A 17,047-nucleotide genomic window follows, 5' to 3' on the forward strand; every position below is an offset into this window, starting at 1 on the left:
ATGTAAACTATGTTAATAAAGTTTGATTTAAAAGGAATGTTCTGAATGTAAACAATGCAAATAAAGCTTGATTTAAATTGTTTTAATGTAACCATAATGTGAATAAAGTTTTGTTTTAGGAAAACACGTGAATGTAAACATGGTTTAAATAAAGGCTGATTTGAAGTAAATATTGTGAATATAAACAATGTAAATAAAGTTTGATTTAAATTAAATGTTGTTAATCAAACAATGATTGAGTAAAGTTTTATTTACGTAAACATGTTGTGAAAGCAAACTTGGTGTAAATAAAGGCTGATTCAAAGTAAACATGCCATCTGATTCAAGGTTTGAGTTTATTGTGAGGAAATATTCAGCAACAGTTAGCTTTTTCCGGGGAGCTAACAGGTAGCTAACAGTTAGCTTCATCCAGAGAGCTAAGAGGGCGCTAACAGGAAGCTAACAGGGAGCTAACAGTTTCATCCAGGGAGCAAAGAGGGAGCTAACAGGGAGCTAACAGTTAGCTTCATCCAGGGAGCTAACAGGTAGCTAACAGTTAGCTTCATCCAGGGAGCTAACAGGGAGCTAACAGCTTCAACCAGGGAGCTAACAGGTAGCTAACAGTTAGCTTAATCCAGGGAGCTAAGAGGGAGCTAACAGGAAGCTAACAGGGAGCTAACAGTTAGCTTCATCCAGGGAGCTAACAGGTAGCTAACAGTTAGCTTCATCCAGGAAGCTAACAGGTAGCTAGCCGGTAGCTAACAGTTAGCTAACAGTTGGATTCATCCAGTAAGCTAACAGGGAGCTTACAGCTGCCATTCCTATGTCCACACCAACCAATCACACTGTACCATCCCCTGTGATGTCACACCACACCTGTAATAACTAACCTGTCAGTCATCTGAGGTAATTTTTTTACACAGAAAAACAATAAAACTTGTCTTTGGCATCAAACACTAGTTAGAATTCCTCATAAATCAGTGAAGCCTTCTTAAGTCTGTGAGGCTGCAGGTGTCCTCAGGTGTCCTCAGGTCCCCTCAGGTGTCCTCAGGCATCCTCAGGTATCCTCAGGTCCCCTCAGGTGTCCTCAGGTGTCAGATGAAGGTGAGGTGCTGATGCTCGTCCAGCCCGTAGGTGTGCTTGTGCTGCTCGAACAGGTCGATCAGACTCTGCATGTAAACTTTGTGGAGACTCTCGATGTCGTCTCTGCTGGGACTCGGAGTCTGAATGACCGAGATTGGCTTCCCCACTGGAGAGAGACAGAACATGGAGGAACCGATGAAGCTAAATAATGCTAACTGAAGCTAAATGATGCTAACTGGAGCTAAATAATGCTAACTGAAGCTAAACAATGCTAACTGAAGCTAAATAATGCTAACTGAGAATAAATTCTGCTGCCAACATGTGCTTCCTGCTGCTAACTGTTGCTAACGTATGCTTTCTGCTGCTAACGATTGCTAATGTATACTTCCTGCTGCTAACTGTTGCTACCTATTGCTAACTTATGCTTCCTGCTGCTAACTATTGCTAACTAAAGCTAACTTATGCTTCCATTTGCTTACTGATGCTAACTTATGCTTCCTGCTGCTAACTGATGCTAACTTATGCTTCCTGCTGCTAACTATTGCTAACTTATGCTTCCTGCTGCTAACTATTGCTAACTGATGCTTCCTGCGGCAAACTGTTGGTAACAGATGCTAACTTATGTTTTCTGCTGCTAACTATTGCTAACGTATGCTTCCTGCTGCTAACTGTTGCTAACTGATGCTAATGTATGCTTCCTTTTGCTTACTGATGCTAATTTATGCTTAATGAGGCTAACTTATGCTTCCTGCTGCTAACTATTGCTAACTGTTGCTAACCTATGCTTCCTGCTGCTAACTATTGCTAATTGCTGCTAACTTATGCTTCCTGCTGCTGTTGGTAACAGATGCTAACTTGTGCTTCCTGCTGCTAACTATTGCTAACTTATGCTTCCTGCTGCTAACTATTGCTAACTGATGTTCCTGCAGGGAACTGTTGGTAACAGATGCTAACTTACGTTTCGTGCTGCTGACTATTGCTAACGCATGCTTCCTGCTGCTAACTGATGCTAATTTATGCTTCCTTTTGCTTACTGATGCTAACTTATGCTTCCTTTTGCTTAATGATGCTAACTTATGCTTCCTGCGTCTAACTATTGCTAACTGTTGCTAACCTGTGCTTCCTGCTGCTAACTATTGCTAACTGCTGCTAACTTGTGCTTCCTGCTGCTAACTGTTGGTAACAGATGTTAACTTATGCTTCCTGCTGCTAACTATTGCTAACGCATGCTTCCTGCTGCTACCTGTTGCTAACTGATGCTAACTTATGCTTCCTTTTGCTTACTGATGCTTCCTGCTGCTAACTGATGCTAAGTTATGCTTCCTGCTGCTAACTATTGCTAACTTATGTGTCCTGCTGCTAACTATTGCTAACTGTTGCTAACTTATGCTTCCTGCTGCTAACTATTGCCAACGCATTCTTCTTGCTGCTAACTGTTGCTAACTCATGCTTCCTTTTGCTTACTGATGCTAACTAATGCTTCCTGCTGCTAACTGATGCTAACTCATGCTTCCTGCTGCTAACTATTGCTAACTGTTGCTAACTTATTCTTCCTGGTGCTAACTATTGCTAACTGTTGCTAACTTATTTTTCCTGCTGCTAACTATTGCTAATTTATGTTTCCTGTTGTTAATTGTTGCTAACTGTTGCTAACTTATGTTTCTGGCTGCTAACTATTGCTAACTTACGTTTCCCGTTGCTAACATTGCTAACTTTTGCAAAATTATGTTTCCTGCTGTTAACGATTGCTACCTATCGCTAAACAATGCTTCCTGTTGCTAACTATTGCTAACTGAAGCTAAACAATGCTAACTGAGAATAAATTCTGCTGCTTCTTACTGTTGCTAACGTATGTTACCTGCTATTGCTAACTGTTGCTAACTTATGCATCCTGCTGCTAACTATTGCTAACTGATGCTAATTTATGCGTTCTCCCAATTGTTGCTAATTTATGCTTCCTGCTGCTAACTGTTGCTAACTGATGCAAACTTATGCTTCCTTTTGCTTACTGATGCTAACTTATGCTTCCTGCTGCTAAATATTGCTAACTGTTGCTAGCTTATGCTTCCTGCTGCTAACTATTGCTAACTGTTGCTAGCTTATGCTTCCTGCTGCTAACTGTTACAAACTTATGTTTCCGGCTGCTAACATTGCTAACTAATGCTTTCTGCTGCTAACTATTACGAACTATTGCTAACTCATGTTTCCTGCTGCTAACTATTGCCAACTATTCCTGCCTGTTACTAACTTATGCATCCTGCTGCTACCTATTGCTAACTGATGCTAATTTATGCGTTCTGCTAATTGTTGCTAATTTATGCTTCCTGCTGCTAACTGTTGCTAACTGATGCAAACTTATGCTTCCTTTTGCTTACTGATGCTAACTTATGCTTCCTGCTGCTAAATATTGCTAACCGTTGCTAGCTTATGCTTCCTGCTGCTAACTATTGCTAACTGTTGCTAGCTTATGCTTCCTGCTGCTAACTGTTACAAACTTATGTTTCCGGCTGCTAACTATTGCTAACTTTTGTTTCCTGTTGCTAACATTGCTAACTTATGCTTCCTGCTGGTAACTACTGCTAACTGTTGCTAGCTTATGCTTCCTGCTGCTAACCGATGCTAACTAATGCTTCCTGCTGCTAAGTATTATGAACTATTGCTAACTCATGTTTCCTGCTGCTAACTATTGCTAACTATTCCTACCTGTTACTAACTTATGTTTCCTGCTGCTAACTATTGCTAACTTATGTTTCCTGCTGCTAACTACTACTAACTTATGCTTCCTGTTGCTAACTATTGCCAACTTATGTTTCCTGCTGCTAACTATTGTCAGTGATTGCTAACTGTTGCTAACGATTGCTAACTGTTGCTAACTATTGCTATACTATGCTGTTTACACTAAGGGCCTCTGACTGTTTAGGAGCAGATTCATAAACCAGACTAATGATCAGATAATCAATAAACCAGGTGATTGGTCCAGTGTGTTGCCCTGGTGTTGCCGTACCGACGGTGTGGATGGACTTCCTGTAGGGAATCAGTCCAAAGCTGTACTGGAAAACTCCTCTGGCATGGAATAGCGGTAGAGCAACTCCCATGATGCACTGCAGTCGGTTCTGTGGACAGGAAGACATCCCATAATACTGGCAGCAACTTAACAGGCAACACACTGGGAGCAGCTGGTTGGACAATGTGGTTGCTCGTTGGGTCTATCAGTTTCTGGTTGGTTATTTTAATTGCTGGTTGGTTGTATTAGTTGCTGGTTGGTTGTATTAGTTGCTGGTTGGTTATTAATGTGGTTGCTGGTTGGTTCTATTAGTTGCTGGTTGGTTTTATCAGTTGCTGGTTGGTTCTATTAGTTGCTGGTTGGTTCTATTATTTCCTGGTTGGTTGTATTAGTTGCTGGTTGGTTGTATTAGTTGCTGGTTGGTTATTAATGTGGTTGCTGGTTGGTTCTATTAGTTGCTGGTTGGTTTTATCAGTTGCTGCTTGGTTCTATTAGTTGCTGGTTGGTTCTATTAGTTCCTGGTTGGTTCTATTAGTTGCTGGTTGGTTCTATCAGTTGCTGGTTGGTTGTATTAGTTGCTGGTTGGTTCTATCAGTTGCTGGTTGGTTGTATTAGTTGCTGGTTGGTTCTATTAGTTGCTGGTTGGTTGTATTAGTTGCTGGTTGGTTCTATTAGTTGCTGGTTGGTTGTATTAGTTGCTGGTTGGTTCCATTAGTTGCTGGTTGGTTATTTTAGTTGCTGGTAGTTATATTAGTTGCTGGTTGGTTGTATTAGTTGCTGGTTGGTTGTATTAGTTGCTGGTTGGTTCTATTAGTTGCTGGTTGGTTGTATTAGTTGCTGGTTGGTTCCATTAGTTGCTGGTTGGTTATTTTAGTTGCTGGTAGTTATATTAGTTGCTGGTTGGTTGTATTAGTTGCTGGTTGGTTATATTAGTTGCTGGTTGGTTCTATTAGTTGCTGGTTGGTTGTATTAGTTGCTGGTTGTTTCTATCAGTTGGTGTGTGGTTCTATCAGTTGCTGTTTGGTTGTATTAGTTGCTGGTTGGTTATATCAGTTGCTGGTTGGTTCTATTAGTTGCTGTTTGGTTGTATTAGTTGCTGGTTGGTTGTATTAGTTGCTGGTTGGTTATATTAGTTGCTGGTTGGTTCTATTAGTTTCTGGTTGGTTCTATTAGTTGCTGGTTGGTTCTACTAGTTGCTGGTTGGTTGTATCAGTTGCTGGTTGGTTTTACTAGTTGCTGGTTGGTTGTATCAGTTGCTGGTTGGTTGTATCAGTTGCTGGTTGGTTATATCAGTTGCTGGTTGGTTCCATTAATTGCTTGTTGGTTCTATTAGTTGCTGGTTGGTTGTATTAGTTTCTGGTTGGTTGTATTAGTTGCTGGTTGGTTCTATTAGTTGCTGGTTGGTTGTATTAGTTGCTGGTTGGTTCTATTAGTTGCTGGTTGGTTGTATCAGTTGCTGGCTGGTTCTATCAGTTGCTGTTTGGTTGTATTAGTTGCTGGTTGGTTATATCAGTTGCTGGTTGGTTCTATTAGTTGCTGTTTGGTTGTATTAGTTGCTGGTTGGTTCTACTAGTTGCTGGTTGGTTGTATCAGTTGCTGGCTGGTTCTATCAATTGCTGTTTGGTTGTATTAGTTGCTTTTTGGTTCTATTAGTTGCTGGTTGGTTCTATTTGTTGCTGGTTGGTTCTATTAGTTTCTGGTTGGTTCTATTAGTTGCTGGTTGGTTCTATTAGTTTCTGGTTGGTTCTATCAGTTGCTGGTTGGTTGTATTAGTTGCTGGTTGGTTCCATTAGTTTCTGGTTGGTTATATTAGTTGCTGGTTGGGTCTATTATTTGCTGGTTGGTTCTATTAGTTGCTGGTTGGTTCTATTAGTTGCTGGTTGTTTGTATGAGTTGCTGGTTGGTTCTATTAGTTGCTGGTTGTTTGTATGAGTTGCTGGTTGGTTCTATTAGTTGCTGGTTGTTTGTATGAGTTGCTGGTTGGTTCTATTAGTTCCTGGTTGGTTGTATTAGTTGCTGATTGGTTTTATCAATTGCTGGTTGGTTGTATTAGTTGCTGGTTCGTTCTATCAGTTGCTGGTTGGTTGTATTAGCTGCTGGTTGGTTCTATTAGTTGCTGGTTGGTTGTATTAGTTGCTGGTTGGTTCCATTAGTTGCTGTTTGGTTATTTTAGTTGCTGGTTGGTTATATTAGTTGCTGGTTGGTTCTATTAGTTGCTAGTTGGTTGTATTAGTTGCTGGTTGGTTCTATTAGTTGCTGGTTGGTTGTATCAGTTGCTGGCTGGTTCTATTAGTTGCTGTTTGGTTGTATTAGTTGCTGGTTGGTTCTACTAGTTGCTGGTTGGTTGTATCAGTTGCTGGCTGGTTCTATCAATTGCTGTTTGGTTGTATTAGTTGCTTTTTGGTTCTATTAGTTGCTGGTTGGTTCTATTTGTTGCTGGTTGGTTCTATTAGTTTCTGGTTGGTTCTATTAGTTGCTGGTTGGTTGTATTAGTTGCTGGTTGGTTCCATTAGTTTCTGGTTGGTTATATTAGTTGCTGGTTGGGTCTATTAGTTGCTGGTTGGTTCTATTAGTTGCTGGTTGGTTCTATTAGTTGCTGGTTGTTTGTATGAGTTGCTGGTTGGTTCTATTAGTTGCTGGTTGGTTGTATTAGTTGCTGGTTGGTCCTATTAGTTCCTGGTTGGTTGTATTAGTTGCTGATTGGTTTTATCAATTGCTGGTTGGTTGTATTAGTTGCTGGTTCGTTCTATCAGTTGCTGGTTGGTTGTATTAGCTGCTGGTTGGTTATATCAGTTGCTGGTTGGTTCTATTAGTTGCTGTTTGGTTGTATTAGTTGCTGGTTGGTTCTACTAGTTGCTGGTTGGTTGTATCAGTTGCTGGCTGGTTCTATCAATTGCTGTTTGGTTGTATTAGTTGCTTTTTGGTTCTATTAGTTGCTGGTTGGTTCTATTTGTTGCTGGTTGGTTCTATTAGTTTCTGGTTGGTTCTATTAGTTGCTGGTTGGTTCTATTAGTTTCTGGTTGGTTCTATCAGTTGCTGGTTGGTTGTATTAGTTGCTGGTTGGTTCCATTAGTTTCTGGTTGGTTATATTAGTTGCTGGTTGGGTCTATTATTTGCTGGTTGGTTCTATTAGTTGCTGGTTGGTTCTATTAGTTGCTGGTTGTTTGTATGAGTTGCTGGTTGGTTCTATTAGTTGCTGGTTGTTTGTATGAGTTTCTGGTTGGTTCTATTAGTTGCTGGTTGTTTGTATGAGTTTCTGGTTGGTTCTATTAGTTGCTGGTTGGTTGTATCAGTTGCTGGCTGGTTCTATTAGTTGCTGTTTGGTTGTATTAGTTGCTGGTTGGTTCTACTAGTTGCTGGTTGGTTGTATCAGTTGCTGGCTGGTTCTATCAATTGCTGTTTGGTTGTATTAGTTGCTTTTTGGTTCTATTAGTTGCTGGTTGGTTCTATTTGTTGCTGGTTGGTTCTATTAGTTTCTGGTTGGTTCTATTAGTTGCTGGTTGGTTGTATTAGTTGCTGGTTGGTTCCATTAGTTTCTGGTTGGTTATATTAGTTGCTGGTTGGGTCTATTAGTTGCTGGTTGGTTCTATTAGTTGCTGGTTGGTTCTATTAGTTGCTGGTTGTTTGTATGAGTTGCTGGTTGGTTCTATTAGTTGCTGGTTGGTTGTATTAGTTGCTGGTTGGTCCTATTAGTTCCTGGTTGGTTGTATTAGTTGCTGATTGGTTTTATCAATTGCTGGTTGGTTGTATTAGTTGCTGGTTCGTTCTATCAGTTGCTGGTTGGTTGTATTAGCTGCTGGTTGGTTATATCAGTTGCTGGTTGGTTCTATTAGTTGCTGTTTGGTTGTATTAGTTGCTGGTTGGTTCTACTAGTTGCTGGTTGGTTGTATCAGTTGCTGGCTGGTTCTATCAATTGCTGTTTGGTTGTATTAGTTGCTTTTTGGTTCTATTAGTTGCTGGTTGGTTCTATTTGTTGCTGGTTGGTTCTATTAGTTTCTGGTTGGTTCTATTAGTTGCTGGTTGGTTCTATTAGTTTCTGGTTGGTTCTATCAGTTGCTGGTTGGTTGTATTAGTTGCTGGTTGGTTCCATTAGTTTCTGGTTGGTTATATTAGTTGCTGGTTGGGTCTATTATTTGCTGGTTGGTTCTATTAGTTGCTGGTTGGTTCTATTAGTTGCTGGTTGTTTGTATGAGTTGCTGGTTGGTTCTATTAGTTGCTGGTTGTTTGTATGAGTTTCTGGTTGGTTCTATTAGTTGCTGGTTGTTTGTATGAGTTGCTGGTTGGTTCTATTAGTTGCTGGTTGGTTGTATTAGTTGCTGATTGGTTTTATCAATTGCTGGTTGGTTGTATTAGTTGCTGGTTCGTTCTATCAGTTGCTGGTTGGTTGTATTAGCTGCTGGTTGGTTCTATTAGTTGCTGGTTGGTTGGACTAGTTGCTGGTTGGTTCCATTAGTTGCTGTTTGGTTATTTTAGTTGCTGGTTGGTTATATTAGTTGCTGGTTGGTTCTATTAGTTGCTGGTTGGTTGTATTAGTTGCTGGTTGGTTCTACTAGTTGCTGGTTGGTTGTATCAGTTGCTGGCTGGTTCTATCAATTGCTGTTTGGTTGTATTAGTTGCTTTTTGGTTCTATTAGTTGCTGGTTGGTTCTATTTGTTTCTGGTTGGTTCTATTAGTTTCTGGTTGGTTCTATTAGTTGCTGGTTGGTTGTATTAGTTGCTGGTTGGTTCCATTAGTTTCTGGTTGGTTATATTAGTTGCTGGTTGGGTCTATTAGTTGCTGGTTGGTTCTATTAGTTGCTGGTTGGTTCTATTAGTTGCTGGTTGTTTGTATGAGTTGCTGGTTGGTTCTATTAGTTGCTGGTTGTTTGTATGAGTTGCTGGTTGGTTCTATTAGTTGCTGGTTGGTTGTATTAGTTGCTGGTTGGTTCTATTAGTTCCTGGTTGGTTGTATTAGTTGCTGATTGGTTTTATCAATTGCTGGTTGGTTGTATTAGCTGCTGGTTGGTTGTATTAGTTGCTGGTTCGTTCTATCAGTTGCTGGTTGGTTGTATTAGCTGCTGGTTGGTTCTATTAGTTGCTAGTTGGTTGTATTAGTTGCTGGTTGGTTCCATTAGTTGTTGTTTGGTTATTTTATTTGCTGGTTGGTTCTATTAGTTGCTGGTTGGTTGTATTAGTTGCTGGTTGGTTGTATTAGTTGCTGGTTGGTTCCATTAGTTGCTGTTTGGTTATTTTAGTTGCTGGTTGGTTATATTAGTTGCTGGTTTGTTCTATTAGTTGCTGGTTGGTTGTATCAGTTGGTGTTTGGTTGTATCAGTTGCTGGTTGGTTATATCAGTTGGTGATTGGTTGTATTAGTTGCTGTTTGGTTGTATTACTTGCTGGTTGGTTCTATTAGTTGCTGGTTGGTTCTATTAGTTGCTGGTTGGTTCTATTAGTTGCTGGTTGGTTCTACTAGTTGCTGGTTGGTTCTATTAGTTGCTAGTTGGTTCAACTAGTTGCTGGTTGGTGCTACTAGTTGCTGGTTGGTTCTACTAGTTGCTGATTGGTTGTATCAGTTGCTGGTTGGTTACATTAGTTGCTGGTTGGTTCTACTAGTTGCTGGTTGGTTGTATCAGTTGCTGGTTGGTTATATCAGTTGCTGGTAGTTAGATTAGTTGCTGGTTGGTTCTATTAGTTGCTGGTTGTTTGTATGAGTTGCTGGTTGGTTGTATTAGTTGCTGGTTGGTTATTAATGTGGTTGCTGGTTGGTTAATATGATTGCTGGCTGGTTGCCGCGGTTGCCGGTTGACTCATGTGGTTGCTGGTTGGCTATTGTGGTTGCCGTGGTGACCTCTAACCTGCAGCCTCCTCAGTGGGGACCCGGTCGGGTTCTCCATCTGATCAAACAGCTCGTTCTCTCCAAAAGAAAAGACTGGAACCAGCTGAGCTCTGTAGGAACACAAACACAGTCAGCAGCCGTTTACCCCGCCCCTGACCTGCACACCTGAGCTCCCCCTCCTCTACAAGCTCCACCCACCCATGTTTGAGAGCCAGTTTGATGAAGCCCTTCCTGTTTCGCACCTGGAAGACAAACGAGATTCAATGAGTGAAGGAGACACAACAAGAAACTGTTTTCATCTGACATCCAATCAGCTGTTTGTCTTTATTTAACATCCAATCAGCTGTCTGTCTTCATCTGACCTCCAATCAGCTGTCTGTCTTCATCTGACATCTTCATCTAACGTCCAATCAGCTGTCTGTCTTCATCTGACCTCCAATCAGCTGTCTGTCTTCATCTGACGTCTTCATCTAACGTCCAATCAGCAGTCTATCTTTATCTGATGTCCAATCAGCTGTCTGTCTTCATCTGAGCTCCAATCAGCTGTCTGTCCTCATCTAACGTCCAATCAGGATGTCTCAGGTACCTGTAGTGTTAAAGCTCCTGGTCTGGCATCCAGAGATTCTGGAGCTCCGCCCACTGCGATGACGGCGACATTTCCTCCTCCAGGACGACTGACCAGGTAGGACAGACTGGACTTACAGCTGGACACCAGACCTGGAGGACACACAGACAGGTAGAGAGAAAGACAGGTAGAGAGACAGGTAGACAGACAGACAGACAGACAGACAGGTTATTCAGGTTGTGTTTCATTCTAACTGTTGATCTTCCATCAGGTTTTTTCTCTTTGATCAACATGTGAGGAACTACTGGAGATAAAAACTGAAACTTTCTAATTTCTCATCAAGATCTGGAATAATGTTGGACAAATAGATCAGATCATCTCTGAGTATAAGGAGTAGAAATATGACAAAACAAAACAGCTCACTAACAGTAGTACACACTGAACACACAGAGTACTTTAATATGAAGTACTGACTCACAGTAATGGAAGTTATTTCAGAATGACTCTAATAACTCCGTGAGCAGCTCTGACAGGTTGAACCAGAGAACTTCTAGACCGTCTGATCTGAGGACTACAGAGTTCTGGTTCTCCTCTACAGCCAGCAGACTGGAGAACTCAGAGGAACTGAAGGAACCCTCAGAACATGACAACTATCTTCGTCTAAGAACCCATCAGTTCCCCACTGGACCACAGAGTGTCACATGACCCAGTTCTGTCCTCAGGTTAGGACATCAGAGACTCCACACACAGAGCAGAGGACGTTCAGGGACAGCGAGGTCTGTCAGCCAATCAGAGAGCCCGATACTGCCGCCTCCTGCTGACCTGCAGCCCAGTTTGTTCTGTACACAGACCTGACGAAACCAGGAGCAGGGGTCACCACGTTACCGTGGCAACACACGGAGCAGGGGACGACACGTTACTATGGCAACACACAGAGCAGGGGTCACTATGTTAGCATGGCAACACAGGAACATGACAGATAGACAGACAGACAGGTGTACAGACAGGCAGACAGACAGACAGGTAGGCAGACAGACAGACAGGTAGACAGACAGACAGACAGGTATACAGACAGACAGACAGGTATACAGACAGAGAGACAGGTAGACAGACAGACAGACAGGTGTACAGACAGGCAGACAGACAGACGGGTAGACAGACAGACAGACAGACAGACAGACAGGCAGGCAGGTGAGTACCTCCAGACATGATGTAATCCCTGAAGAGCGGAACCCTGAACCAGAACGGCAGCATCAGCAGGTGAGGAGTGAGTCCAGGAAACAGCCGAGAGAAACCTGTAGCCTCCGTACAGAAGTTACCAAATGCCCCGGCAACCAGCACACCTGGAACACACACAGGTACAGGCAGACAGGTACACACAGGTCAATACAGTAAGACGGGTACAGACAGACAGGTACACACAGGTCAATACAGACAGACAGGTCAGTACAGACGGGTACAGACAGACAGGTACACACAGGTCAATACAGACAGACGGGTCAGTACAGACGGGTACAGACAGACAGGTACACACAGGTCAATACAGTAAGACGGGTACAGACAGACAGGTACACACAGGTCAATACAGACAGACAGGTCAGTACAGACGGGTACAGACAGACAGGTGTGTCTCTCACCATGTGGGTGGAATCCAAAGATGTAGTTCTTCTTTGGATCCAGATCAACAGTTTTGATGAGCTGCAGATATCATCAGTCATCAGAAATCAATGATTAGGGATCAGAAATCAATAATCAGTGATCAGAAATCAAAAATCAGTTATCAGAAATCAATAATCAGTCATCAGAAATCAATAATCAGTAACATTAATCAATAATCAGTAACCAGACTAACTGATCAGTGGGATCAATAACTGGTCTCACCCTCAGGGGGAAGTAGTCCCTGAAGTATTCCCAGACCGTCCAGCTCCGGATCCAACCGGACCGCCGACCCCCGCTGGTGGGCGTGTCCCAGTCCAGCCACAGCCAACCAGCATACAGCAGAGCCAGCAACCACCAATCAGAGAGAGCCAACAGGACGAAGCCAGCCAGACAGCACTGAGCTGACAGACAGGTAGAGACAGGAACAGACAGACAGGTAGAGACAGGAACAGACAGACAGGTAGAGACAGGAACAGACAGACAGGTAGAGACAGACAGGAACAGACAGACAGGTAGAGACAGACAGGTACAGACAGACAGATAGAGACAGACAGGTAGAGACAGGAACAGACAGACAGGAACAGACAGACAGGTGAGTTACATCTGCCTCCAACTCTTTAATCAAAGCTGCACCAGAACAAATTAACATTCTGATATTTGGATCAGAAAGAGACTAGAGAGGGAGGCCACCAAGACTCCTATGACTCCTCTGAAGGAGTTCCAGCTTCAGATTGTTCATCCAACAACTGTCTGTTCTTCACCAGCATCATGATTAAAGCATGGTGGAAGTTCTGGAGGAGTCGAGACCTGAATCCAGCTGAGAATTAGAAAAGTTCTGTTGATCAGGAACCCTGAGGAACCTGACAGAGTTTAACAGTTTATAAGAACGTTCAGACTGATGGAGACCAACAGGAGGTTCTTCTCCTGGACTCTGACTAAAGGAGGAGAACACTGATGGAACCACTGAGTTCATCTTTAAATCTGTAATTACCAGCACTACTCTGTAGTTTTTGTAAAATGTCAGAAAATCTAATGGACCTGATCCTGATTCACTGTAGAGAACACCAAAGGAGAACGTCTCCAGGGGTTCATCCTGCAGTAGCCGGGTTCTAGGAGCAGCTGGAAACATTTGCAGCCTTTTTTCTGAAGGTCCTCAGAGTTCTGTAGATCTGCAGAACATCAGAGTCTTAGATCAGACTGGTTCTACTGTTGGAACCCGATCTGGAACCCTGGTTCTGGTTCCTCCATGTGACTGATCAGAATTTGACAGAAGGTCAGACTGAGTTGGTCTCCTTCATTTTTAAATGGGACCTCCATCAGTGAATGAATAACCAATAATCAGTCCACAGCAGCAGTAATCAATAATCAATAATCAATAATCAACAGCAGCAGTAATCAATAATCAACAGCAGCAGTGATCAATAATCAATAATCAACAGCAGCAGTAATCAATAATCAATAATCAGCAGCAGTGATCAATAATCAACGGCAGCAGTGATCAATAATCAACAGCAGCAGTGATCAATAATCAATAATAAACAGCAGCAGTGATCAATAATCAACAGCAGCAGTAATCAATAATCAGAGCGATCATACCCAGAGCCAGGAAGGAGAAGATCCACTGCAGCACTGCGGCCGTCTGCAGCCTCCTCTGCAGCGGGATGTTCAGCGGGGCGAACTCGATCTTCATGCCGGCGGTCGCGCTCCTTTGCCCGGCTTGGAGCGCTTGGAGCGGTGCCTCCGTGTGGATGTCGGAACTGCTGAGTGAGTGTCTCCGTGTCTGTGTGTCTGTCTGCCTGTCTGCCTGTCTGCCTGTCTGCCTGTCTGTCTGCCTGTCTGCCTGTCTGCCTGCCTGTCTGCCTGCCTGTCTGCCTGCCTGTCTGCCTTCTCTATAATCCAACACAAACTGATAAACTAAAACTTTCAACACGCTCTACGCCACTCCAGCATTGCGCATGCGCACCGGGCCCTGCCCCCTGGGTGGGTTCCTCTTAGCCAATCGCAGCTCGTGGCGAAATATGTCGGGAGCGCGCGTGGAATCGGCGCGTTCACGTCACGGACACAAGGAGTTGGAGCTGAATACGCAAATTAAAGTTTAAAGTATGAAGTATAAAGTTTAAAATATGAAGTATAAAGTATATACTGTGACAGAATCAGAGATTAATAGTGATAAATAGTGATCAGCAGTGATCAATAGTGATCAGTGGTGATAAATAGTGATCAGTCTCTACTATTTCCAGTGAGTGCAGCGTTCAGGTTGGAGAAGGAAGCTGTGATCAAATCATCACATTTAAATCTCAGCAATAATCAATAACCTGATCAGACTGAACTCTGGTAATGATGTCAGAGAGTCAGGAACTGTGTGATGTCGCCATGGCAACGCTCTGTGTGTGATCCGTGACCAGAAGTTCCAGTGAAGTGCAGCTGTTGACTAATAATCCTCAGAAACAGACGGTTGTGAAACTGAGAAGAAAGAACGCTTCAGCAGCAAAAAGAGGAAGTTTAAACACGATTAATTCAGAGTAAAGTCTTTAATTCATCAATAAACACGATTAATTCAGAGTAAAGTCTTTAATTCATCAATAAACACGATTAATTCAGAGTAAAGTCTTTAATTCAACAATAAACAGAAAATATTAAACATGTTTTGTTGTGAATAAAGTCTTTAATGCTACAATAAACACGCTGCCATCATCACAGATCTGCCCACATTGTTGGTTTAAAACTTCCTGGTAGAAATAAACTCAGTGAGTTCTTCTTTAAAACACCGACAGATAAACGTCTGAGTCTTATAAACGACGTTACAGGTACAGTGTTGGCAGCAAAATAAAGAAATAAAACTAAACATGCAATAGCTGTACGATCATATAAACATAAATAAAACTGTCACCATGGTAACAGCTGGCTACTGTTACCTTGGTTACAGTGAACCACCTTTACCATGGTTATGTTTAACTGCCGTAACCATGGCTACAGTTGACTGCAGTTACTGTGATCCAGTGAACCAGTGTTGTCATGGTAACAATACACCACCGTTACCATGGCCACAGTAGACTGCCGTTACCATGGTTACATCTCACACACAGATGAAAATAGATAAAGGATCATTCCACTGAATTTCCTCTCGGCTGCTGCGACTGTGCAGGAAAACAGGTGCATTCTGGGAGACTGAAGAGCCGAGCATCTGCAGGACTTCCAGAGGAGAGTCTACCAGCAGGGGGAGACAACGTGTGTCTGACTGAAAACACACATATGATACTCTGCACACGCTGATGTCACAGCATGTTGGTCTGACACTCACAGCTTCCTCCATCTGATTGGCTAACAAAAGACACAGACCTGTTTATGCTAGAGTGCTTCTAAACCGTCTGGACCGAGAGCTGGACTAAACCAACTACACCTCAACTACACCTGGACTAAACCAACTAGACCTCATCTACACCTGGATTAAACCAACTACACCTGGACTAAACCAACTAGACCTCAATTACACCTGGACTAAACCAACTAGACCTCATCTACACCTGGACTAAACCAACTAGACCTCAACTACACCTGGACTAAATCAACTAGACCTCATCTACACCTGGACTAAACCAACTAGACCTCATCTACACCTGGATTAAACCAACTACACCTGGACTAAACCAACTAGACCTCAATTACACCTGGACTAAACCAACTAGACCTCATCTACACCTGGACTAAACCAACTAGACCTCAACTACACCTGGACTAAATCAACTAGACCTCATCTACACCTGGACTAAACCAACTAGACCTCATCTACACCTGGATTAAACCAACTACACCTGGACTAAACCAACTAGACCTCAATTACACCTGGACTAAACCAACTACACCTCATCTACACCTGGACTAAACCAACTAGACCTCAACTACACCTGGACTAAATCAACTAGACCTCATCTACACCTGGACTAAACCAGCTAGACCTCATCTACACTTGGACTAAACCAACTAGACCTCAACTACACCTGGACTAAATCAACTAGACCTCATCTACACCTGGACTAAACCAGCTAGACCTCATCTACACTTGGACTAAACCAACTAGACCTCAACTACACCTGGACTAAATCAACTAGACCTCATCTACACCTGGACTAAACCAACTAGACCTCATCTACACCTGGACTAAACCAACTAGACCTCAACTACACCTGGACTAAATCAACTAGACCTCATCTACACCTGGACTAAACCAGCTAGACCTCATCTACACTTGGACTAAACCAACTACACCTGGACTAAACCAACTAGACCTCAACTACACCTGGACTAAACCAACTACACCTCAACTACACCTGGACTAAACCAACTAGACCTCATCTACACCTGGACTAAACCAACTACACCTGGACTAAACCAACTAGACCTCATCTACACCTGGACTAAACCAACTAGACCTCATCTACACCTGGACTAAACCAACTACACCTCAACTACACCTGGACTAAACCAACTACACCTCATCTACACCTGGACTAAACCAACTACACCTGGACTAAACCAGTTACACCTCAACTACACCTGGACTAAACCAACTAGACCTCATCTACACTTGGACTAAACCAACTACACCTGGACTAAACCAAGTACACCTCAACTACACCTGGACTAAACCAACTACACCTCAACTACACCTGGACTAAACCAACTAGACCTCATCTACACCTGGACTAAACCAACTAGACCTCAACTACACCTGGACTAAATCAACTAGACCTCATCTACACCTGGACTAAACCAGCTAGACCTCATCTACACTTGGACTAAACCAACTACACCTGGACTAAACCAACTAGACCTCATCTACACCTGGACTAAACCAACTACACCTCAACTACACCTGGACTAAACCAACTACACCTGGACTAAACCAACTACACCTGGACTAAACCAGTTACACCTCAACTA

At 42.7% G+C, this 17,047-nt stretch overlaps 1 protein-coding gene across 2 annotated transcripts; it reads right to left on the bottom strand.

The window, feature by feature from the left end:
- Positions 1–316: 316 nt before the first annotated feature.
- Positions 317–14,024, bottom strand: mogat3a (monoacylglycerol O-acyltransferase 3a). Of its 2 annotated transcripts, XM_055007817.1 has the most exons (10): positions 13,703–14,024; positions 13,145–13,275; positions 12,329–12,502; positions 12,085–12,145; positions 11,647–11,790; positions 10,469–10,599; positions 10,081–10,124; positions 9,902–9,992; positions 4,067–4,175; positions 317–1,228 (listed from the first exon to the last, which is right to left on the bottom strand). In XM_055007817.1, exons 1-10 carry the CDS (start codon positions 13,794–13,796, stop codon positions 1,074–1,076), a joined length of 1,134 nt encoding a protein of 377 aa, XP_054863792.1. In that variant the 5' UTR covers positions 13,797–14,024; the 3' UTR covers positions 317–1,073. The 2 variants fall into 2 exon arrangements, with proteins under 2 accessions (XP_054863792.1, XP_054863793.1); XM_055007818.1 differs by lacking the exon at positions 13,145–13,275 and having other exon boundaries at positions 12,329–12,507; positions 13,703–14,011.
- Positions 14,025–17,047: the final 3,023 nt, after the last annotated feature.

This window comes from Amphiprion ocellaris, chromosome 23, assembly GCF_022539595.1.
Source record: "Amphiprion ocellaris isolate individual 3 ecotype Okinawa chromosome 23, ASM2253959v1, whole genome shotgun sequence".
Lineage (NCBI taxonomy): Eukaryota > Metazoa > Chordata > Actinopteri > Pomacentridae > Amphiprion > Amphiprion ocellaris.